Raw genomic sequence first — 24,866 nt, 5'->3', positions numbered from 1 at the left:
TCAATGGGTTTGTTACATTCCCTGTACATATAGTAAGTGACTTTACTAGTTAAGCTAATTGGAATTCACACACATACATACATACATAAATTTTATAATTCAATTTGTTACAAGAAGTAGGAGAGGATGATTTAAACTCTAGTTCACCTTATAAGAAAGGCTAAGAAATGTCACTGAGTTACAAGGATCTTTGTCATTTGTAGTATAATTAAGTTGGTAATGACATTACATAAAATGGGATCTTTGCCATTTGTAGTATAATTAAGTTGGTAATGACATTACATAAAATGGGGGAGAAAAAAAGTAAGAAATTTTTTATTATATTGTTCACGTGGGACCAGTCAATTTTTCAGAAGCACCATCAACTGAAATTTGTATATTATGTTGTTCATAGCTTGCACCTTCATCTTCTAAGGAAATTGTTGTCCTCCACTTTCATCCCTCCTCTCCAGCAACAAACCCCATCGACTGAAGTTTTAATTTAACTATAGACTGCTATGGCTCTTCAGCTTTTCTCTTGTTGCGATTCCATATCTGATATCTCTACATCAGAAGAGTATGGTTAAATACATATATCCACTAAAGCTAACAGTGGTTCAATAATACGTACGTGTATTTGGAATTATGGATCCGTTGAATTATTTGTAGGAGTGTGGTTTTCTATGAAAGGGATGTGTGTTTGTGTAGTTGGTGCCATTGGTAATTTAATTTATTTACTATTGTTTTATTAAAGATAGAATTTGGTATTTGCTATTGTTGTTATTATCTTTTATTTATTGTAATGTTGGAGTTTGTTTTCAATTGTTAAGAGTTAGTTTGGATAGTTGAGTCATTATAGCTCCCGTTGTAGGCTCTTGTTTTTAGATTGTAAATGTTGTGGAGTACTTATTTTTTGATTGTTAAGTTCTAGTAACTGGTATAAAACCAACAAAGTATTATTGAACAAAGATATCTAAAATTTTTAATAAAATTGAATCTTAATTAGTTTCTAAAGGTCAGGATTTCCTAAATCAAATCCAAAAGGTTCGCAGAAATCAGGATTTCCTCCGTCAAATCCAAACTTTATCCCTTTGTTTCTTTTGTTCTTATTATGTATCAAGTGTTTCATTAGAACAACCAAAATTTTATCTCATTTTCTCTAAATATTCATATTTTCCCTTCCCAGAAATTGTGTACATATCATTCAATACATAAATCACTAGTATAAAACCTTACTATATGGGACTAGTCACACCTTACAGTCCAACGGTTTTGGTGGTTTGCACAAAGTGATTAAACTAATTGCCTGAACTCATTTTAAGGCATAAAAACACCTAGGCTTCAAAAAATGGAGAAACGCATATTAAAATTCTTGAATAATTGATGCTTTTGAAAATCTTGGATTAAAATTGCGGATCTAAAAGATGAATAATGGTACATTATTTGAAATTAGTTACAGTTTTATTTTTTTCTCAAAAGAAGAAGAAGAAGTTAGTCTTATTTCTCTATTTCATTACAATGTTTAATTGCACTTTTCCCTTAACAGGTGCAGTTGCAATGTTTCCTTTACCCATTAATAATAACTAATAAACACTTTATCCTCTACTATTAGAATTTATGTCAAATTTAATAAAAATGTCAATTTTCTTTAAAAAAGAATGTTGGATGCTAAAAATGTTAAGACGGACGAGTAAGAGCTTTGGGAATGACTCATGAGTTTATATTGTCTGATTGCTGGATTTTATAAGACAAAGGCTAGGGTTCGATCGCCAATGCAGTCGATGTTGTTGATGCAATCGCGTATCCAATATGTAAAATGTAGACTAGGCTTCTTCATGCAGTCACGCTTAAATTATATGGTTCTTCAAGCGTTATGGAAAAAAAAAAAAAAAAAATCTGAATCAAAGTTTAGATTGACTCCATCTCCAGGTTCAGATAAACGAGGGTGAAAGTACATATCAAATTGTCATGCAAAATCAAGTTGGAGCCACATACACCCAAATTATTGTGTTACCTGCCATATGCATACAAGTAAAAAAGTAGTAGTATTTTTTTCTAATTGTTCGGCAGTAATGGTAAAAGAAAAAAAAGACAGCTCTAAACACATCTAACCAACAAAGTTTCAAAAGAACACCTTAAAGGATGCGTGACTGAAAAACTATAAACACCATAGATCACCCAATATTTATTTCGACCAGCAAATTCCAAAGAAGAAACTAGAAATGTACATCCAATAATAAACTACCTGTAATGATTCAATTACAGAAAGTTGTGGAAGATACAGGGAAGAGGGTTTGCAAGTCTTCCTCGTGTAAAAATTATCTTTATTTGTAAATGGAGCCACTGCCTCTCTTTGATTTAAGGTAAGTTGTATTAATAGCTCCTATACTGCAGACAGAGGGTAATCATCGGGTAGAAAACTATAGGGGTGGTGTTCTTTGTGCTTATGGTTTAGCTGTTGATCCACTTGCAATTCTCTGGCTCCAGTAAGAGGCTATCAAGGATTCAAGATAGGCCTGCATATTACAAAATATCACAAAGTAATATAACAAGTGTGTTGAGTAACATTGCAGTAATCAAGTCAGTCAGGCTAACCTATTTTTCATTCCAGAAAAATATAAATATCGCTCAATTCTATATGTTTTCCTTATAAGCAGTTGAGCATGGGATTCATGAATTATGTTACATCATGAACACTGATTTAAATTGCTATCAATTCTAAAAAATTTCTCTTCTTAAAATCAACCACCTGTTTCAAATAGCTAGAACTTGAAAGTCCTATAACTGAGATCATCATCTTTAATCAATGATGCACATCAAGCTTAACATCAGAGGCAAAATGCAGGTTATCAATGCAGGTCTTCCTAAAATAACAAATTCTTGCTCAACAGATGCAACTTGTTAAATGCCAGGTAGATATAGTAAATATACACTGATGGTTCAAAAACATGCCAACATAAAAAATTTTCAATCTGATAAAGCTAAGAAACCAAAGACTCCAGGCCAGTCTGAGAGCAGTTTGCAGAAAACAAGAAATGTGAACATAGCTAGCTTATCATGGTCATCTAATCCACTGAAGAAAACATTAGCTACAACAGATATGTTTAATTGCCAGCAACAAAGCAAGGTGTTATGGGTATGCATTATTGAATCCTTTGCATGAAACTTCCATGACTTAGATTGCTCTAGGCAGATAAAGATAGAGAGTGATTTGACAAAGAGGAAGTTAAATTGTAAATGGCATAAAATGCCTATTCTGCAGTTTATCAAATAACATAGAAGCTGAAAATTTTATGCATGCCTCTTATCTGACTTAAACACATCCGGTACTGATGGCGAGATTTAATAAGTTCTACCAATAAGCATGATAATATGAATAAATTATCCTAAATTACAAAATCAAAGATCATACACAAAAGTTGAACTCCAATGAGCTAATAGATTGCAATGATGAGATTATAAGATGCACAATAAAACCTGGAGGAAGGGGGCGGGAATGCACTAGCATGCTTGTTGAATATAAAATAAACACATGTAGAAGATTGCATTCACATGTTTGGAGAAACAGGGCCAAACTTACATTGGAAACTGCAATGGACAAAACCTGGACTTCCCCCTTCTTCAATACTTAAGCAAGTATGCTCCTTTCTTTAGACAGTAATGGCCTGTAATTGAGATCAGACAAGAATCTAACTTAAGCATATTCAGCACTTGGAAGCAGGTTAATATCAAACTAGAAGAGAATGAAGTGAAGATAAAAATTCGACGGCATATTCAACTGGCTCTGAAGAACATAATGAAAAACAGACATGTACACTATTCAGAGTTTATAAACACTAACAGTCTTAATGCCTAGTAACAACAGTAGAAAGGATTCTAGACATAAAATCTAGAAGTAAGAATGTAAGACCCCTTTGAAGAAAGCCTAACCAGCTCAGTTTCCCCTTATTGATTGCCGAGGTAGCACCAGCACACTGCTTACACATGTACTTAATGTTTTACATACATTTGTCAAAGAAATTTTATCACAACATGCTTTGTGAGTAAACTTCCAATAATTTTGTTAGTTCTTAGTTCTTACTCCTAGAAAGGGCCGCCAGTTTTCTCTCTTTGTGAATGCATCTTGGTTAGTAAAATCCTTGGCCTAACCCAAGACGCCAGTATCAAATCCCACCTCCCAGTATGTAGCTCAGAGTCCCTAGTGGGACACAAAAACAGTTTCCTACTTTCTAATCCCCTATCTAAAACCCAAATAAAAGAGAGATAATATCCTAAAACAACTTAGTTAAACAATGGTAAAAGAGCTCATTGTTTCAACTATTCAAGGTAGAAAGTCAACCCACACAAAGAAAAGGGTCATCTTCCAGCTTATTCCAACAACTTGAAAATTCATTGGTAATGACTACTTTCAGTCAGTTCAAACTTCAAACAACATAATCAGATAATTAAACCCAGCCCCTACAAAATCCAACCAGTAACAACGCAAGTCTACACATCACTTCATCATCACTATTAAAACCCAACTTGATCACACCAAATATGTTATGCTAATATTACAGAAAGCAACCCAATGAAAATAACACAGCACAAAAAAACAAATAAAAGCAATCTACAATGTTTTTCCTTGCCTTTTATAAGCAAACTAGTCCCAGACAAAAATCTAAAACCAACCAATACTTGAATGTAAATCATTGAACAACACTGAAACAAACTAGAATATCCAAGAAATGACAAAAAAAAAAAAAAAACCTGCTCGATGTCCCTTTCAATTGGGCTGGTCCAGCTAAGATCCAAAGCCATCCTATTCGTTCACAACATCCACACAAACCGAAAAAACTAAACTCCATTGCAACCACAACCAGTACTACTCTTAGAGTCACCCGTTCTCAAAACAAATGCTTGCATTCACCAATATATCCAACTCACTCTCAGAATTCACACACAGGATTTTCATACGTCTGTCTCATTTGAATACAAGTAGCTGCTACAAGTAAGTACATCATTTGACTCATCTAAAACATGAAAACAGCTCATCTTTCTCCATGTGACTGGTAAGTAATTTGAGGCATTCATACATCATCTCGGCTCGTGGGTGTGACTTATCATCAATAAAGAAAGGTTGGACCCTACTGTTAATCTCAATCCAGCTACACCCAGGGTTCTTCTTCAATCCTAGCTCTTTCATCTTAGATCTCACCTTGCGCACCTCACCCCATTCTTTTGCAGATGCATACATATTTGATAAAATAATATAAGTTGATGGATCATCAGGATCCTTCTTGATAAGCAATTTTGCAATTTCTACCCCCAAATCTACATTTCTGTGCAAACGGCATGCGGAAAATAGTGTGCTTAATAACCCAACATCCTCACTAATTTCTGGGGTTCTCTGGAGAATCCCATAAGCTTCATGCAATCTTCCAGCACGTCCAAGAAGATCAATCAAGCATGAGTAGTGTTCAATTCTGGGACTAATACCATACTCGGTGATCATTTTATTAAAATGATGACAACCTTCATCAACCAATCCAGCATGGCTACAAGCAGATAAAACTGCAAGGAAAGTCACTATGTCTGGTTTTGCATTGGACTGCTGCATTTCACCAAACAGCTTCAAAGCTTCTAAAGCTTGACCATGAGACCCATAAGCTATGATCATTGACGTCCATGACACAACATCTCTCTCTGGCAATTGATGAAAAATATTAAGTGCTTCATCTACTGCACCACATTTCGCATACATGTCAAGTAGAGCCCCCATAACTACTTCATTGGTTTCCAACTTACTCTCTATTACATGGTTGTGAATGTCCTTACCCTGTTCCAAGGCTGCTAGTTGTGAACAAGCTGGTAAAACACTAGTATATGAAATGGCATCTGGTTTAATACCAGCTTCTTTCATTTCATAGAAGATGCCAAGAGCATTGAAATAATTGCCTACTGTCACATATCCAGAAATCATGACATTCCATGAAACTGCATTATTCTTGGGCATCATTTCAAAAACATTTTCAGCAGATCCAACACATCCACATTTGAAGTATAAATCAATTAAGGAGCTTTCAGTAAAGATGTCAGCCTCTATTCTGTTTCTTACTATATATCCATGTATGAATTTTCCGTGTTGCAGTTGGGCTGATCTTGAACAAGCCATTAATATGCTGGTTAAAGTAGTCAAAGTGGGTTTAATTCTTTCCTCGTTCATCCTTTTAAAGAGTTCCATGCATGATCTACTGTCACCTTTTATACTGTATCCGGCAATCATGGAGTTCCATGAAACCACAGTCTTTCTTGAAATGTGCTCAAAAACCTCTATAGCCATGTCTAAACAACCGCACTTTCCATACATGTCCACAAGAGCAGAGCTGATGAAACCATCCAATTCAAACCCACTTCTCACCAACTCCATGTGAATCTCCTTCCCTCTTTCCAAATCTAAAAGCCTTGCACACGATGAAATAACAGTTGTGAGTGTCACCGAGTTAGGCTCAAATCCAGAACCTCTCATTCTTTCAAACAATTCCAATGCTTGTTTAGCTTGTCCATCTTGATAATAACAGGAAATCACTGTATTCCAACATGCCACATCCCTCTCAGGCATTTCATCAAACAGCTGTATAGCATATTCAAAAGCGTTGCATTTTGCATACATGCTCACAAGAGCGCTGGCCACAACAATATCATTTGCACAAGCAGTTTTTATCAAATGGGTATGAATCATTTTACCACAATGAACTCTACCCAATCCACCACAGGCCTTTAGAACACTTGGGTAAGTGTAACTATGAGGTTTCAAATATGGGTAACGCAATAGCCTCTCATACAGCTCCAGAGCTTCAATGAACATGAAGTTTTTGGTGTAAGCAGTCAAGAGGCCATTCCACAAAGAGATGTCTAACGGGTTATCAATGGTTTGGAAAACAAGCTTTCCAGAGTCATACAAATGGCAAGAAAAGTAAAAGTTGATGAGGCTTTTGCAAATGGCAGTATTGGTTTGTAAGCCTAGAGAGACTATCTTTTGGTGGATTAGCTTGCCTTGCTTGACTGATTTAGAACCTATGCATGCTCTCAAGAGAGATAATAGCTTTGTGGTTTCCATTCAATTACTAATAGTAGTACGGAAAGATGGTAAAAATGGAAATGAAACTGCATGAAAAATAGGCAGATAAGCACATAAACTATAAGATACATGAATCCGTAGAGACGAGAGAGAGATTTACGTTAAACAAAAACAAGCGGCCTGCATGGACACGACAAAAGTATTCACTCCTCAACTTTTCAACGGGAATTTGGGAAAAAATAATTTGTATTTCTACCATTCAAGTCACATAATTTATTTAAAAAATTTATTTAAAAAATTCACGAATGGTTTCTTCAATAACCCGCATTGTGGGTCAAAGAAAATAGTTTCAAACCAGCATTTAGGTGTATAGTTTTTATTACCAAATTAAATTTAAAAATATAACTATATTAACAAATAATGTTATTATTTCAAAGAGATTTTTTTATTTGACAATTCCAAGGATAATTAAATTCAATACACTTATATGTTTAGGAAAATGCTAATGAATGAGGGCATTAATTAATAATCCATTTAAAGAAAGTTTGTATGGAAAAAGGAAAAAAAAAACAATTAATGTTTTGACAGCTTTTTTATTTCCTATAAAAGTTGTATTAAAACTTTCTTAAAATGAATTGTTAACCAATACCTTAAGGGCATTTGTTAGTATGACCCATATGTTTAAATTTATTTGGGAAATAAGCTACAACATTTTACGAAATTTTTTGTACCTAAATTTTACCAATTTTTTTATTCTTCTTTATGTAGTTGTAAATACAATGAAATTAGATAAAGAAAACAAAATAGTATTAATTAGTAATTAGATAAGTTGAGGTGAAAAGCAATAAATATTTAATAACGATGATATGGATACTATTTTTTTTAACCGTGAGAAAATTTGAAGCCCAAGCCCCACTCAATACAACTTGAGGAGGCCCAAAGGCCCTAAAGTGATTATTTTGAATAATATATTTTTATATAAAATAAGCAAATATATACGTTCAACTTTCTATATGATATTTATTTTTTTAAATTAACATCCATTTTCTTACTTTCTCATATGTACGGTTATTGGCCTACTACCAGTAGGCCTAAATGTTATGGGGTGGATAACGGTTCCCCAGTGGCCTAATCTATGTTGCTTGGCAACTTGAGCCAGGGACCGTTAGGATCTCGAGGGTTCGATCTTGATCAGGTTCCGTCCCGATGTACCTCGGTAATGGCCTGGGGGATATTGCCACCAAGAAGAGTTTGGCGTCTGGTGCAAGTCCCAAAAATAGAGTCCCTATTTCCAAAGTGGGGCTCCATTACGTTAGGAATAATTCTAGTGGACCTCAACCGCATGAGAAATACTAAAAGTAATCATAGTTAGCCCACTAAAAGGAGGCAATAAATAATAGAAAAGCAAAAGAGGAAAGGGTTGGACACTAGAGGGAAAAAGAATCAAAGAGTGTGAGAAAGGGAGAATAAACTTAAGAGCAAGATTGTTTGGGCAGCCTAGTCAGTGGTATTACAAGCTTTAATTCTAGTCCTAAGAAGCTTCCCATTGTAAACATAAGCCCACCATAATAAATTAATTGTGAGCCTAACGAAGCAGCAAGCCCACTAGTCGACGATTGGGTACGCACATCATAGTACCAAATTAATATTGAAATTTTTGTATTCAAATTTTGTTAATATCCTAAACCATTTTTCCAAAAAAAAAAAAGGTCAATAAATATGAGATATATTATGTTTTAAAGTGGGTATAAAAATATGATATAATTGTCTAAATGACATATAGGCACTTCCTCCACCAAAAAAGAAAAAGAAGAAGACATAGACTATAGCATATAGGTAGGGCTATCCACAGGTCAGGCCGGGTCGGGTTTGTGCCCAACCTAGACTCGACCCGACATTATCGGGTGGGGAAGATTTCAACCCACAATCGACCCGAATGAAGATTCAGATCAATTGGGTCGGGTCATATCGGTTTTCGAGTGTGAATCGATTGGTTTTGAATTTTCCAATATTGTCGGATTTTGGCCGAAATCTGGCTGGATCTAATGAGATTTGGCCGATATTCCTTCGGATCTATGGAAATCTGTCCGAGATCTAATGAGATTTGGCTGAGTTAGAGTCGGGCTTACCAAAGTTTTGGCCGAGTTTGAGTAGATTTGGACTAGATGCGCCAGATTTAAGCATATCTGAGTGAGGAAGAGAGTAGATCTTGGCTGGATTTGAGTGGATCAAAGCTAAGATGAGCTAGATTGTTACCAGATCTAGGTAATTTCGGCCTTATTTGAGTTTTTGTCGGGTGGCTTAGGTTTGTAAGAACAAAACCCGCCACTTGACCCGCCGGAGTCAGGTTCTAAGGGTTGAGACCCGTCATCGACCCGTCGGAGGTGTCAGTCCAGCCGTGACGGTCAACTCTAGTTGGGTTGGTCGGTTCCAGCGAGTCTTCGGTTTGCATGGACACCACTACCTATAGGTAAAGCTGGCCGTGATTGAACTCATCTCTCTCTCTCTCTCTCTCTCTCTCTCTCTCTTTATATATATATATATATATATATCTTGAAATGTAATTAGTTTTTGTTTGCTTAGATGGGTGACAACATCAGTTATCTTCGTAGAACATGTAACTATGTATTATGTTAAGTCCAATTGAAAAAGAAGATGAGAGACAAATAAAAAAAGATGCATTTGTAAATGTACATAACAGCTGCCTTTAATATGGCTTGAATGAATTTATAAACCGTAAAGGGGAAAAAAAATCTGCAGATACATTCGCTTATGGAATTTACATAGCAGCCACAAGAGCCAGCAACCTACTAAGAATTTACATTTCTCACCCTCAACCCCCACACAAAGGCACATATAGGGAAAAAATGGCAAGTAAAATCAAGTAGAAAAAAAAAATATCAAAGAAAAAAAGGGGACATACAAAAACACAATCAAACCCCTCTAATTCTCTCCTTATACCAAACCTTGCTTCCATCCAACTAATTCTATAGCAGATGGAAGCCAAAACTAATCAATTAGTATGGCCTCTCAGTAAGTCAAGCTGTAATCTGGAAAATACCATTTCATTTACAGATGATTGTTTCAATATGTCAATGAGACAAGTCCTCACTCCCAACACCAACATTTGACTTGTCAACCATGCGCACATTGTATTGTTTGTATACTCTATCCCGGTTCTCTGCCCACCATTGTTCTGCTTGTTTCTCACTAAACCGCTTCCGACTGCATGCATCATTAATAAGGTTTACATTTGTTACAGGGGGAAGATCATGATATAATCAACTCTCAGAACTCAATTAATTAAGGCAAATTAAAGTAAACCCCACCCCCCAAAAAAGAAAGGATTGGAAAAAAAAGTTGGGTGGGTTTTTTTGGGTGGGTGGTGGGGGGGATATATCATCAACACAAAGTCTAATTTCACATCAACCATGTACGATCAAGCACAGACTGCAAGTGCAGGTTTGATGGCCTGATTAGGATTTAATGTAGACAAAGGGCATCATATCACTAGATGAATCAGCTTGGACATTTCGATTACCAGGAAAATGTTGCATATTATTTTAAATAGTAAGAAAACTGCATTGAAGATAATGTACCTGAAGCGAACTCGCTTGAGATCCTTGACTCCTCCTGGTAAGGAGGTTAGTGTAATATATACACCAGGCTCATCTTGCTCAACCCATTCATTTTCAAGGCGAGATTCACTTTCTTTCACTCTGCCTCCATTTCTAGTTGTTGCATCAGAATGGGCTTGTTTGTTATGACCTAAATTACGGTTACTGTTGGTGGTTGATACATTAGAAAGCAACTGGTTGTTTGATCCATTTGAGTCTAGTTCTTGGAACACTGCTTGACCATTCATTCGGTCAATAGAAACATTAGAAACTTCGTTGGAAGCAGGGCTGGAGCCAAAGGAAGAAAGAGAAGGTGATTTGGTATTCCGAGCTGCTCCCACAGGCAGCCTTTCAGCCATGTCCTTCAACTATTCAGCATAAGAAAAAGAGAAGTGTTAGCTACCAATAAAAGCTCAAGTAACAACAGCCCAATAGCTTCAGTTAGCAAGAACTTTACTGGATCAAGTCCTAGATGCAACTTAAGAAATTTCTTGGTGCATGGTTACCTTGGGTTATTAGTAACTGGTAACTAAAATCATGCTGCATGAATTTTAAGTTTTCAAATGCACATAATTTACAGTATAAAAACCTGAACCCTATCAAGGATAACAAAGCATTAAAGATTCCATCAATATCCAATGAAAACACAAGTGAAAAACAAACCAACTCATCTCTGAATATAATGGACTCTATACACATTTGATGCCCCCCTAATCAAAGCTACCTTTACAGAACTTTGAGCAAAGTCTAGAGGTTTAAAAATATAAGCCTCAATAAATTTCCCAGCAAAAACAATTTACCAAGCTGAAATACAACATTACTTTAACCTCATTAACAAAAATGATGTTTTACGTTGAGAAGGGTGGCGTGGCCACTTTCAGCTCAATATACTATAAAGATTACATCAAGCACTAGAGAAACGGACAGGAGGCATTGGTAGATTACAACTTAACAAGAAAAACTGGTGGTAGCAAAATCATTTACAAGTTAGTGCTGTGACTGACAAATTCTCTCTTTCTGCATCAGTGACTAGCAAGTAGTGAATGTGTACAGGGACAGTTAAAAACACACGACAATAGAGCCTCATGAGAATTAAGGAAAGGCAAATTGAAACCAGTGTATTTGGTGTCAGTGTTTTTGACAAGTTTATGATCTGAAAAAATTAGAGTAGAAAAGCACATTTCAACCTGTCCTGGCTTTGGTTTTCTACATGCTCCACATAGTCACTAAATTTTTTAGATACAAAGTCACTAAATTTTTTTAGATAAAATAACAAACATATAACTGTAGATAGTAATATGATTGTTATTATACATATTTTTTGTTTGACGGATAATCAAATTCATTACAAAGAATAATAAAGGGTTTTTGGACATCCAGGGGATAAAACAAAAGAAATAATTCACTTTCTTCCAAATGACATTTGAAGGAACAAATATAACACTAAAAATGAAGTATTTGCAAAGCAAAAAGAGTATTGTTCCCAGTTGGGACAAATTCTGGAATAGAAAATAGGAATTACTGCAGATAATTTAATTTCATCTTCTTTTTTAACTGAATGTCATTAAACTGGAACTAGACATATATGAAATTGACTAATCGGGAATGCTTTAGGGGGAAAAAAGGACTCCTCCCTGTTGCCATGCAGAACATAACTGGTAGATTTCATGTACACGGTAATCCAAAATCCCATAATATTAAACATCAATCTTACTTGGGCTGTAAGTGATTTGATTACATCCTTTGCAGCTCTACATTTTTCAGCTTCATCCTCTGCAAATGCTAATGCTTCTTTTAGCTGTTTGGTTGTTCTATCCAGCTCAATTTCTTGAAGTTGAGCTTTGCGAGTGAGATTTTCCACCTACAAATAAATATTGGTCAGAAATAATGGACAAATATAAAACTGAGCCAGTTTTATATGCTTGTCAGGTCAGGGAAAGATGAATTTGAGTTGTAAGCTAGAGATATCAACTACAACTTTTATCGCTAAGTAAAAGCTTAAAATCAGTTCTTTATGCAAACGATCAAAGTAACTGATCATTTCAATATGTATGAATTATTTAATTTTGTCATATATATATATATATATATATATATATATATATATATATATATATTTGACAGGTAATAGAAGTTTCATTGATTTCGTGCAATCATATTCTGTTTCTGTTTGATTTGTTTGTATTTGTTTCTAGTACAATCTATTTATCATTGCGAACATGATGTACTTTTTTTAATGAAAATATCTATTAGCAATCAAAAAAAAAAAGTACACCATGTTCACGATGATGAACACATTGTACTTGAAACAATTAGAAAAAAAAAATCAATAAGAAATGCTAACAGATTGTAGGAAATCAGAAATAAAAATACATTGCGTAAAACCCCAAATACGAGACTCCTGAAGCAAAGTCCCAACTAGCATAGACATCAACAGATCTAAGGGTCTCTCAATATCTTCAAAAGTACATGTGTTACGAGGAAAACTTGTGCTCGTGCTCTGGTGTCTGACCCCTCATACAATCACGTATAAAATAATTAGCTTCAATCGCCCATGGCATTTGCAGATTCATACAATGTTATACATTTCTTTGTGTCTGTGTGTGCACGTGTGTGTGTGCATGTGGGCTAATGTATATATACATATAGTAAATTTTTTCACTTGACGTATTGTTCTATTATAAGGAAACATATCCCCAAACATATATAATATATCATCTTAAATTCACAAAGGCCAAACACAATATTGCCATCGTGACCAAGTGGTACCACTTTGGCATGGGAAAGGTCTTTAGTTCAACCCATGGAAAGGGATAGGTATGGGCCTGGGAATTATACCCACACTCTGTAGCCTACATTTTTACAGTTTGAAAAAGATTCACAAAGAACAGTACAGCCAGGTCCTTGTTTATATATATCTGTGTTGAAACATGACTCTTGAAACCAGTCCTCAAACATAAATGGAAGTCTTTTAGAGACCAAAAATTAAAGGTAAACTTTGCACCTGTGTTACACCTAACTTGCCATCATATAAATAGCCCATAAAATTAGATCATGAAATTTCCAACCAAACCTACCAATCTCCCTACTTCTACATTTTAAAGCAGCCTCCAGTATGGCTCCTACATGTTTTAACTTTTAACATAAATCCACTTCATTATTTATTTTCAATACTGCTTAAACTGAAATGTTCTGGAATATTTCTATTTCTAAAGTTGTTTTATAAATGATTCTATGATTTCTTTAATCATAAACAGACAGGTGACCAGATACCCATTGGGTCTGCCAGAACTGCTAGGAACATACTGAATAATTGGTACATCCATCTGAAAAACTAAATCCATAATAAGCAAGAATGAGGAAAAAGCAACGACAACTTCCATTTTGGAAAATAATGTTCAGCTGTAAGATATGAACTTTTTTTTTTTGGAGATGTCCATTTTACTGATAATATAGTGGTCCACTTTTTTCTTTAACAATTTCATAATTCATTAAGATAACAGAACCAACCCATGGAGAGAGAGAGAGAGAGAGAGAGAGAGAGAGCATTTTTCAACCACATCAAACTTGTATGCAGTCGATCAAGAAATATGTACAGTTTCAGCATACAGCCTACCTACTCAATTGTCCCCCATAAGAAATCAGGAATACAAAGAATCCAAAAAAACTATAAGATTGGAAGGCCTACATCCATCTAATACCATCCATTAAAATAATGATGTTCCTTCTATTTCATGAAGCTTAAATACGCTAAAGATGGCTGAATGTCTTAGCTATTCCAGAAGTCATCCCAAACCCGAACCAGATTGATCAATTAGGTTCCATATCTATATAAACTCAGACCTGAATATGGTTGGTTAGGTTTGATGGTAAACAAATTTGGATTACACATTTGGGACCCAAACCCACCCTAACCAATTGGTGTACCTGAGAGGCTGTATATTTCTCATGTCATACTTACACAAGACAACCATTGCAATACAGAAGTAGACTTTATTGATTCTCTTTCTTTTCAACCTTTTTTGCTCAATCTCTTCTTGTCCAATTGTAATTCTTGTGCAATATTTTAGAAGAATTTTGTGCGCAAAATACATACATGAAATGTCTCCCCTAACTCAAAAGTTTATAACTTATGATAAGTGGGGTTCAACATGTGGGATTTTAACTTTTTTAAATGGGAGATAGAGTTAAGACAAGTTTGAACTTAGGACCACAGGCTTTGATACCCTGATGAACTGCCACTAGTCCCAAAAAAATTAAACTGATAGAAAGGGTGAATTTAATTATTTAATCATTTTCTAACAACTTTTCAAAATATTATTGCAATATAGTATCTTGAATACAATGGGCTTGCAGTTGCTGTTAGTGTTGCAGGAAGGTCACAAGTCATCTCCTTCACTCTCATGGACTAGTTAAAGCAATCTAGTCATTTTTCTACAGTTAATTTGCAATGCCTTTGTGAAGCTCTAGCCACTAAAATAGAAATAAATGGACAAATTGCATCTGTGACATGAATCACAATCATAGTTGCATAACATAATTAAAATTGAAAACACAGGTGTCTAAGGTCACAATTCTCTACTTTCAAGTTTCAATTCCAAGGAGGAGATAGATCTTGTTGGAACCTAGAGGCAGTGCTTTATCTAATTTAATACCTGCAGTACATAACCGTTCTTTACAGCATGAAAATCTCCATTGCTAAAAATAAAAAGATATGATAAGTAAAGCAACAAATTAGCACAAGTGAGCAATTGAAAGGTAGGGAGAACTATGTACCTGTGCTCTTAATTTAATAACCTCCTGGCTAAGGCTATCATTTGTCCTTTTAGTATCATCCACAACAATCTTTGGTGAGGTAAGTCCTCCTAGAGTAGGGGTTGGTGTCGTTGAACGAGGGGGGCTGGGCCGCCTTGATATTGGGGATGTTGCTCGAGAAACAATTCTTGATCCAGGAACAGAGGCTGAGAAAAACTTCTTAGACGACCCAAATACAGGATTAAAAGATTTAGAAATATTAAGTGGTCCCCACTGGGAACTTCCATTTGGAACAGGTGAGACACGACTGCTGTTAAATTCTAGTTTCTTGTTTTTTTTAGAAGATCGGCATTCCACTTGCTTCAAGGATTCCATCGAAGAAAATCTTGCAAGTTGTGCACGAGATCTGGTATCCAACTTCTCATCTTTTTCAGTAAACTCAAGTGAACCTTGATTGATACTTCCTCTTCTGCTCACAGAAGAATGAGATGAGCCATCACCTTCAATCGTTTTCCTCAGTTTGTTAAAACAACTATCACAGACACGATAAGGTTTGTTTGGATTTGGTGCCATAGAAGCCTTAAGAGACTTCTTGCTACTGCAAGAATGACAAAAAACAAGTCCACAATTGTAACAATTGTGACGTTTTCTTTTGAAATTAAATGGCAGGCGGCAGCCAGAACACATAGACTGGTCAACACCTGAGACCCACTTATGAAGGCAGATAGCAGCGGTAAAATTAGTACCACAGGCAATACTTTTGACTTGCTTATCTCTTAGAGCTTCTACTAATGTAGGGGAATTCCTATCATCCGTATCCCCATGACCTAAACGACCATTTGCTCCCTTGCCCCAAGTATAGACTTCTGTTCTTGAAGTTAAAACTGCAACATGATAAGCACCACAAGCTATCTCCTCTACAAAAATCTTGGAAAGCTTTCCTTCAACACGAGTAGGGAATTTTCCATCAGATTGGGGGTTCCCCAACTGGCCATAAACATGACTGCCCATTGTATAGACATGACCCGAGTTTGTAAGGGCAACAGTCAGACTATGTCCACAGGCAACTTGACAAAAGTTGGGATCAACAAGGGCAGCAACACAAGTAGGCACAAGTTTTGCTTCCTTGTCACCATGCCCAAGTCGGCCTTTATCCCCATCCCCCCAAGTAAACAGCTTCCCTGAAGAGCAGTTGCTGGAACTAGGATTCCCAACCATGACTTCTACAACAGCAGCTGTATGCCAAACACCACAAGCTGCTCGGACAGTGCGGAGCCCCTTAAGGGATTCTATTTCCCTTGGTATTGAAACACTTCTCCGATCTCCATGGCCCAGAACACCAAATGTGCCATCACCAAAAGTAAACAATTGTCCAGCAGAGGTCACAACAGCCGTGTGCCAGGGTCCACAAGAGATTGATGAGACATGTATGCCCTCCAAGGGCCCAATTACTCTTTTTGGGATCCAGTGACTCACTTCATTTCCATGCCCAAGAAGGCCAAAATTGTACGTGCCATCACCCCACGTGTACAAATCACCAGAAAGTGTTACAGCACACGTATGGTTCTCACCACAAGCTACAAGCTCAATGTTATTACTACTTAAGGCATCAATTAGCTTTGGCTCTACAACATCAGAATCTACTCCATGCCCAAGCCTACCTCCAGATTCCTCCCCCCAGGAGAAAATCTCTCCTTGCTTGGTTACTAAGGCAGCATGTCGTCCACCACAGGCAATGTTCTGGACATCAAGTACTACTGCAGATTCTAAGGCTTTAGGCAACAGAGAATCCATTTTGACACCAAAACAACTCCCAACTCTTTGAATTCCACCTCCAAGAACACCATCCCCTGTGCCTTCCCCCCAAAGAAAAACATCCCCCAAGGCATCAGCATCATCATGACCAGAACCTTGGCTTGATGAGCTAACCGCACTCGAGAGACTAACTCTAAAAGCATCCATTGCCATTGCCTTCATGTGGCCATGTACACTATCTGAGCCTCCAGATGACAAAGAATGTACTGAAACACTAGCAGATTCTGAAGGGAAGAAACCTTTGGGAGGAACAGTGTACAATATCACATCAGACAATGTCTTATCCAGACCATTCTTGGGGGGGCTTTCATACGGACTATGAAGACGAAGGTTATCTCCACTATCCTGAATTGAGCATAAGAAGATTTTTTTTTTAAATCTGCATTTTCAACTCAAATTGGAAGCACATATTAATCAATATAACTTTACCTTCTGCAGGCTGTCATTACTACCAAATGGAGAATTCAGAGGAGAACTTCTTCGTGTGTATGTTCTAGGACTATTTGCTTCAGAAGGAATCCCATCACTCCTTGATTCTGTTCTCCATTTCCGTTGATGACTACGTGAAATTAAGGCTTTCAAACCACTAAACCATGATTCAGCTTCATCTTTATCCTTGCAAATCTGGTCCAGGGGAATCAGATCACCAGATTAGAAACCACTTCAACAAACACAATCTTAAACCTCATAGACATGGATAAAGGAAAGAAGATGTATTAAAAGGACCACGGAATCAATAAAATGGAACTAAAAATAATAGAAATGGATGGGAATGACTACTATAAAGGAAAGTCTTACCAGATCTAGTGATCTTTCATTATATATGAGAGAAAATGATTGATATTCCTTCTCAGGCCGTGGATACCTTTGAAAGATTGGCTGGAAAATATTAGGACAGGTTCAATCAGTACACAACACAAAAACGTATGATATAGGATGAAGCTATCACAGATGGTTAAGGGCAAGACATGGAGTTGGAAAATAGACAAGAATACAACTGGAACACATATGTAGACACACACAAACATAATCAATGACATAAGCTCATAAGAAATTATCAGTACCACTTCAGTCAATAAAATTTAGGACATGCTCAATCTGTACACAACACAAAAACATATGACATAGCATGAGGCCATCACAGATGGTTAAAGGCAAGAAATGGAGTTGGAAAAAGACAAGAATACAACTTGAACACATATGCAGACACACACAAACATAATCAATGACACGCTCATAAGAAATTATCAGTACCACTTCGGTCAATTAAATTTAAGCGAGAAAAGGAAAAGGGGTTGGGGGGAAAAAGATGACCAATATACTCATGGATATATACAAATTTAAGATCTGAACCCAGCAAAAAATCTTCATTAAAGTATATCCTGATTTGAAAGAGAACCCCATCAGTAACCATAAGCTGACACATTCAAAATAAGTGGCAATGTGTCTGCAGATTCAAGATCCATGACAAAGAAACCTCTCAATGAACAATTGAAAGTTAGTGAATGATAAACAGTTTGAGGTCAAAATAGAATGGATGCTAATTCAGGATGAACTTATTTTATAAGTAGATTAATATGGAAATTAATCAAATTATGAATATGAATTGGGTGTAATGTATTCCACATTCTAGTCACACATGGCTGGACTATAATGACGATAATTTTTCAATATAAAATATAAGATATTTGGTAAAAAAATTGTCAATATAAGTTTGTCAAAATCCCATAAGAAACAATCAAGAAAAAGGAATTGAATCATCTGATAAAAACGTCTCTCATTTGTCAAAAGATCACAGTAAAGACGTTACATTCTCCTAATATTATGGCAGCATAGGCATGTAAAGAAAGTTTTCTTAACAGCAAAGACACTTACAGTGCGTTGTCCAGAAATAATTTTAGAGACATGGCTTAGTTTAAGATGCTTCTCCTCTTTCCCTGAGAACCATATCAAAAGAGACTCATCCTGAAAGCAAGAAGAAAAATCAATCATATTATACTTTTATTAGCAAAAATCTCATTCTGCAATTAATTGCACTGAAACAGAAAGAAATACTATTTTAAAAATAAAACAAATCAATAACCAGCTTACAAGCTGTCTGCATTATACATGTGTGAGTGTGTGCGCGTTTATATATATTTAACTTGTTTAAAGATGAAAGAATCCAATGGATTGGTTGGAAGGGAAATGATATACAGTATAATTCAGTGGCCTTTTACTGGACCTGAAAGGGAATCTATTTGGTGAAATTGTCAAAATATCCTGACTAAGGTACATGTTAATGTTATTCAATCTTCATTTTCTTGAAGTTGATATTAAAGCCAAACTAGCTAAGTACATTCAATCTGTCTGGCACACATGGCTAGTAACCTACTGATTGTACTTCCATAAATAGGATTTGGTTAAACAGCAAAGCAAATCAGTTATCCTTCTTTTTTAACAGAAGCAACTATAATTGCAGAAACCATCTCTAAATGTATGTGTTAGTGATTGGAGTATCATGAACAATATGAGTACTTTGCTGTAAAAAAAAATTACTGATATGCAGGAAGTTAGCATGAATATAATGTTTCCATTGACAGTGTCATACATAGAGAAGTACACCATATGTGGAGCTCTCCATTTCTGTAAGATAAGTACATGGTAACTTAATCAATACCTTAAAAAGTAAACTACCCGTGCAACCCCTTCCCCCCAGTAGAATCAGACACGCACATAATTTATCGAAAACTATTTGAATAATCTTCAGTCAACTAAAGAAAAACATAGAAGCTGAAAATTTTGTGCATATCACTCATATGACTAAAACACATGCGAGGTACTTATGACAAGATTTAATGACTTCTGCCCACAGGATAATATGAATAAATGATCCTAAATTAATAAATAAAGAATCATACACTAAAGTTGAATTCCAATGAACTAATACTTTGCAATGCTCAGATTATAATAAGCATAACAAAACCTGGGGGAAGGGAATTGTAAAGAAATAGCATACTTCCCTAATTTTTTTTTTTAATTTTTGGATAGGTAGCATACTTCCCAAATAATACAAACACATATCTGGGAAAACAGGGCCAAGCTTACATTGGAAAGCCGGAATGGACAAAACTTGGGCTTCCCCCTTCTTCCATACTTAAGCAAGTATGCCCCTTTCTTTAGAGCAGTAATGGCCTGTAATTGAGATCAGCCAAGAATGTAAATTAAGCATATTCAGCACTTGCAAGCAGTTTGATATCAAATTTAAAGAGAATTAAGTGAAGAAAAAAGGTTGGCAACATATTCAACTGGCTGAGAAGAAGGTAAAGAATTTCTATGGAATTTAACGAAAAACTGAAATGCGTTCTCTTCAGAGTTTTTATTTTTATTTTATGATCTTCTCTTCAGAGTTTATATAACACTAAGTAACAGCCTCAATGCCTAGTGACAACAGCAGACAGGATCCTGACATGAAACCTGGCAGTAAGACCCCTTCAAAGAGAGCCTATCAAGCTCAGTTCCTTTCTTGATCAATGAGGTAACACCAGCACGCTGCTTACACATGTACCTTATGTTTTACATACATTTGTCAAAGGAAGGTTACCCCAACATGCTTTGCGAGAAAACACCCAATAATTTTGTCAGTACCAACTACTAGACTAAGGGCAGCCAGTTTTCTATCTCTTTGTGGATGCTAGCTTAATTATTAAAGTCACCCTTTGCCTAACCCCTACAGAACACAGATTTAACTGACGGGAGACGACTACCTCCCAATATGTATCCCAGAGTCCCTAGTGAGCTTCAAACAGCCCCCCCCCCCCTTTTTTTCTTTAAGTTTCCTCCTTTCTAATCCCCTATCTCAAATCGAAATCACAAATCACAAATAACATCCTAACACCACTTAGTTAGCCAACGGTGAAAGAGCACATTGTCTAAAACTATTCAAGATAGAAAGTCAGACAACCCAAAAAATATAAATAAAAGTAGTCATCTTCCAGCTCAGTCCAACAACTTGAAAATTCATTGGTAACAACCATTTTCAGTCAGTTAAAACAACACAATCAGCTAATCTAAAAACCCAAATCCCTACAAAAATCCAACAGGTACCGACCCAATTCTACACATCATTTCACCATCACTATACACTATTAAAACCCCACCAAAAATATATATATATATATATATTAATATATTATGCTCAAATGTCACAGAAAGCAACCCAAATAGCATCATTACAAACAACAAACCAATAAATGAACACACTCATCATTTTCTCCATGCCAATTATAAGCACACTAATCTCATTCTTGAATATGTAAATCATTGCACAACAATGAATAAAACCAAAATTAATAAATAAATTAATAAAACCTGCTCGACGTCTCTTTCGACTGGTCCAGTTCTGCTAAGATCCGAAGCCATCCTATCAGTCCGTGACATTCACGCAAGAACTGCAAAACCTAAACTCCACCACCACCACTATCACAACCACAACCACAACAACAACCAGTACAACTCTTTGACTCAGCCATTCTCAAAATCACAAGCTTCCATTCACCAATTCATTGAACTCGCCATCCAAATTCACACACACACACAGTCAGTGAGCCCTAAATCCTCGGGCGAGCCTTCGAATCGAGCATTCTACTTAGCTGCTCCAATTCGGCGCGGTTACGGCGGCTTCACAGTAACCGTACCATCAACCAGTGCTCCTCCTGAATTCAAGTACAGCTCATGAAGTAGAAGCGGAAAATAGTAGAAGAAGCAGAGTCAGTTTTTTTTATCGGTTTTGTTTTTGGATATGGAAAGAGATTCGATCGAAGAAAGAAGAGCAAAGAACAAAAAAAGCAAGCTCCACTGATTGAGCGAGAGGTGTATCAGAGTCTACGAGAGGTGGAGGTGGGAGCTGCGTGTGTGAGTGCGTGCGTGCGTGTTTGTCTGAGAGAGAAAATCGGGGCGAGAAAGTGCGGGAAAGAGTGGGAAAATCTAGGAAACTATGATCTGATTGATTCTCTCTCTAAGTTGCAGAATAGAGAGAGAGAGAGAGAGAGAAAGAAAGAAAGAAAAGCAACAATAAAAATTTATGTGATAAGAGAGAGAGAGAGAGAGAGTTATAAAAGTAGAAAAAATAAATAAATTGCTGTTAATATTAGTCTGAGAAGACCAGTAGCAGTAAAATGAATTAAGTGGAGGTGTGTGTGTGTGTGTGGGAGATAATGCCCATTATCTTTATCTTAATTTTCCATATTGACACTCCTTTTTTCTCGGGAAAGTTCTTTTTAGATTCTTTATTTATGGTGAAAATATATCAAGTAAAGAATCTTTGAAAATAGTCAAAATACTAATACAATTTTTTCTTTTTTTTTTGTAATAGTCTATTTTCAACTAATTATCTCTTATGAATTGATATCTCTCCATGTAAGCAGTATTTAGAGATTTAAGGAAAATGGTTTGATCTACAAAGTTCTTTTTTTTTTTATGGGATTTGATCTACAAAGTTTATAGCATAATATTGTAATTTTCTTAATATATATATATATATATGTGTGTGTGCGCGCTTCTTTTTTAATTTATAAATTTATAGTTAAAAAGAGAATGATTTGTATTCTAAAACTTTGATTGAAAATATTAAATGATGTTAATTGAGACTTTAATCTATCTAATAATTGGGTCTTTTTTTTCTAAAAGGGAGAGAAGGATATGACTATAGGGCCATTTCCTATCTATCTCGATCCTTAATATAATTATTCTTAATTATAAAAAATAAAACACCCATAACTTATTTAAAACCTTATAGAACTAAATTATTATTTATAATTTTATAGTCAAAGAGAGAAGGATTTGAATCCTAAAACTGCAATTAAAAATATTAAGAAATGTCAATTCAGAATCTAAATTTTCTAATTGAGTCTTCAATCTATAAAAGTAAAAAGTAGAGAATGATATAGTCGTATAAGTCATTCTCTTTGTTTCCCCTTAATATAATTATTCTTAATTATAATATATATATATATATATATATAAAAGCACCTATAACCTATTTAAAACCTTATAGAACTATATACAACCTTTGGTAAGTTGTCAATTAAGGTACTTGAAAAAATATATATAATATAATTACAAACTAATATAAAAATAATAAATGGGTATAAACGAATAACTACAGAATCACAACTAAGACAGAGTCAAAAGTAAAATAGTTACAGTCCAAGCTTTTAAAGGGACCAAAAAAAGGGAGAGTAGTAGAATGGTTTCTTTTCGTTATTTTTCTTTATCTCATTTTATGCCTTTTTAATATGGTTTGCTTTTTTTTTTTTTTAGAAAAGCATATTAAAAAGGCATAAAATGAGATAAAGAAAAATAACGAAAAGAAACCATTCTACTACTCTCCCTTTTTTTGGGTTTTTTTTTTTTTATTGAATGTTATTTATTTATTTTGAAGGTGATAAACATAATTATATCTTTTTGTTTTTAAATTAAGGAAAAATGAATTTTAATTCCAATGAAAAGGTCTCCTTACGAGGTTAGACATTTAAGAATTTTTTAAAGGAAATTCCAGCAAAATGCTTTTAAAATCCTAGTATCATTATCAAATTTTATTTAAATAGATATTAATTAGAAGTTTAAAACTTTTTTTTTTGGAATTTTGGAACTATTTTAGTATTTATTGTTTAAAAAAATGATGAAGTTATCACTCACAAGAGGCCTAGATATTTTAGCCTTCTTTATAGTTATTTAAGATTTATCTAACATTAGATATGTTACTTAAGAGTTAAGAGTTTACCACCGCTTCTCCTTGGTGTGGTGGTCACTCTGCAAGTATAAATACTTGTGGAGTGTGGAGGGTAAGGGCTGGGGTTCAAGTCTCTAAGAGGGAGTTTCACATACATATACACTTAGATTAGGCTAGAGTATAAATTCTATCTTGTAAAAAAAAAAAAAAAAGTTAAGACTAGAGAAAGCTTTATTGGGCGTGAATTTCTAGATTTTTTAACATAAGAATCTATTTTTTTTTTTCTATTTTACTTACTTTTCAAAATATCCAACATTATATAATTTATTTTACACTACATTTCATTAAAATATAAAATTTTCTTAATATTTTTAATTTTTTATCTTTCTTAATTTATTTTATACACGATAACTATCATCCACACTCTTCATTCATCCTTAGGATACGTAAGGAAGGAATAAAAACTTAAATGCAAAATGAATATTACTAGTCTAAATTTACACTGTTACTATAGCAATTATATATTTTTACAAAATTTTGCATAAAGTGATGTGGATGAATTTTGGATTTAATTGGCTAAAATGTGCTACTTTTTCAATTATACAAGTAGTGATACAAGTCCTTTAAGCACAATTACAAGTTTAAAATTAAAAATTTTAATCTTTTTCCCCTGTTTTCTGCAAAGTGTGTGAAACATGCAAGGAGTTAACTGTCGTGTAGTCCACAAAGTTTATATTAAAGGTTTATTTTATTTAGAAACGTTGATATTAAAGATTATCTTAAAATAAAATGTTTTTATATGCGCCTTAAGTCTACTGTTGCCTAAGCATAGGTTAATCATTTGTCAACGTTGAGGGAAAATGTGAAGTTTATTTTATAAATTGGTCCAATAAAGTCTGGAAATAGACTCAACAGTCACATTTCAAAA

The 24,866-nt window shown here is 35.1% G+C and overlaps 2 protein-coding genes across 2 annotated transcripts; both read right to left on the bottom strand.

Moving 5' to 3' along the window:
* Positions 1-2,126: 2,126 nt before the first annotated feature.
* LOC142607216 (pentatricopeptide repeat-containing protein At5g27110) lies at positions 2,127-7,235 on the bottom strand. Its single transcript, XM_075778643.1, has 3 exons — positions 4,729-7,235; positions 3,560-3,644; positions 2,127-2,495 (listed from the first exon to the last, which is right to left on the bottom strand). The coding sequence occupies exon 1, from the start codon at positions 7,076-7,078 to the stop codon at positions 4,988-4,990; it is 2,091 nt and encodes a 696-aa protein (XP_075634758.1). The 5' UTR covers positions 7,079-7,235; the 3' UTR covers positions 2,127-2,495; positions 3,560-3,644; positions 4,729-4,987.
* Positions 7,236-9,741: 2,506 nt separating this feature from the next.
* Positions 9,742-22,292, bottom strand: LOC142607325 (PH, RCC1 and FYVE domains-containing protein 1). Its single transcript, XM_075778771.1, has 9 exons — positions 21,577-22,292; positions 20,314-20,400; positions 19,102-19,191; positions 18,025-18,105; positions 17,656-17,850; positions 15,433-17,571; positions 12,371-12,517; positions 10,639-11,024; positions 9,742-10,264 (listed from the first exon to the last, which is right to left on the bottom strand). The coding sequence occupies exons 1-9, from the start codon at positions 21,643-21,645 to the stop codon at positions 10,132-10,134; spliced, it is 3,327 nt and encodes a 1,108-aa protein (XP_075634886.1). The 5' UTR covers positions 21,646-22,292; the 3' UTR covers positions 9,742-10,131.
* Positions 22,293-24,866: the final 2,574 nt, after the last annotated feature.

Source organism: Castanea sativa, chromosome 8, assembly GCF_040712315.1.
Source record: "Castanea sativa cultivar Marrone di Chiusa Pesio chromosome 8, ASM4071231v1".
NCBI lineage: Eukaryota > Viridiplantae > Streptophyta > Magnoliopsida > Fagales > Fagaceae > Castanea > Castanea sativa.
Note: the sequence above shows the minus strand (reverse complement) of the source record. Positions and strands in the feature narration are given on the sequence as shown.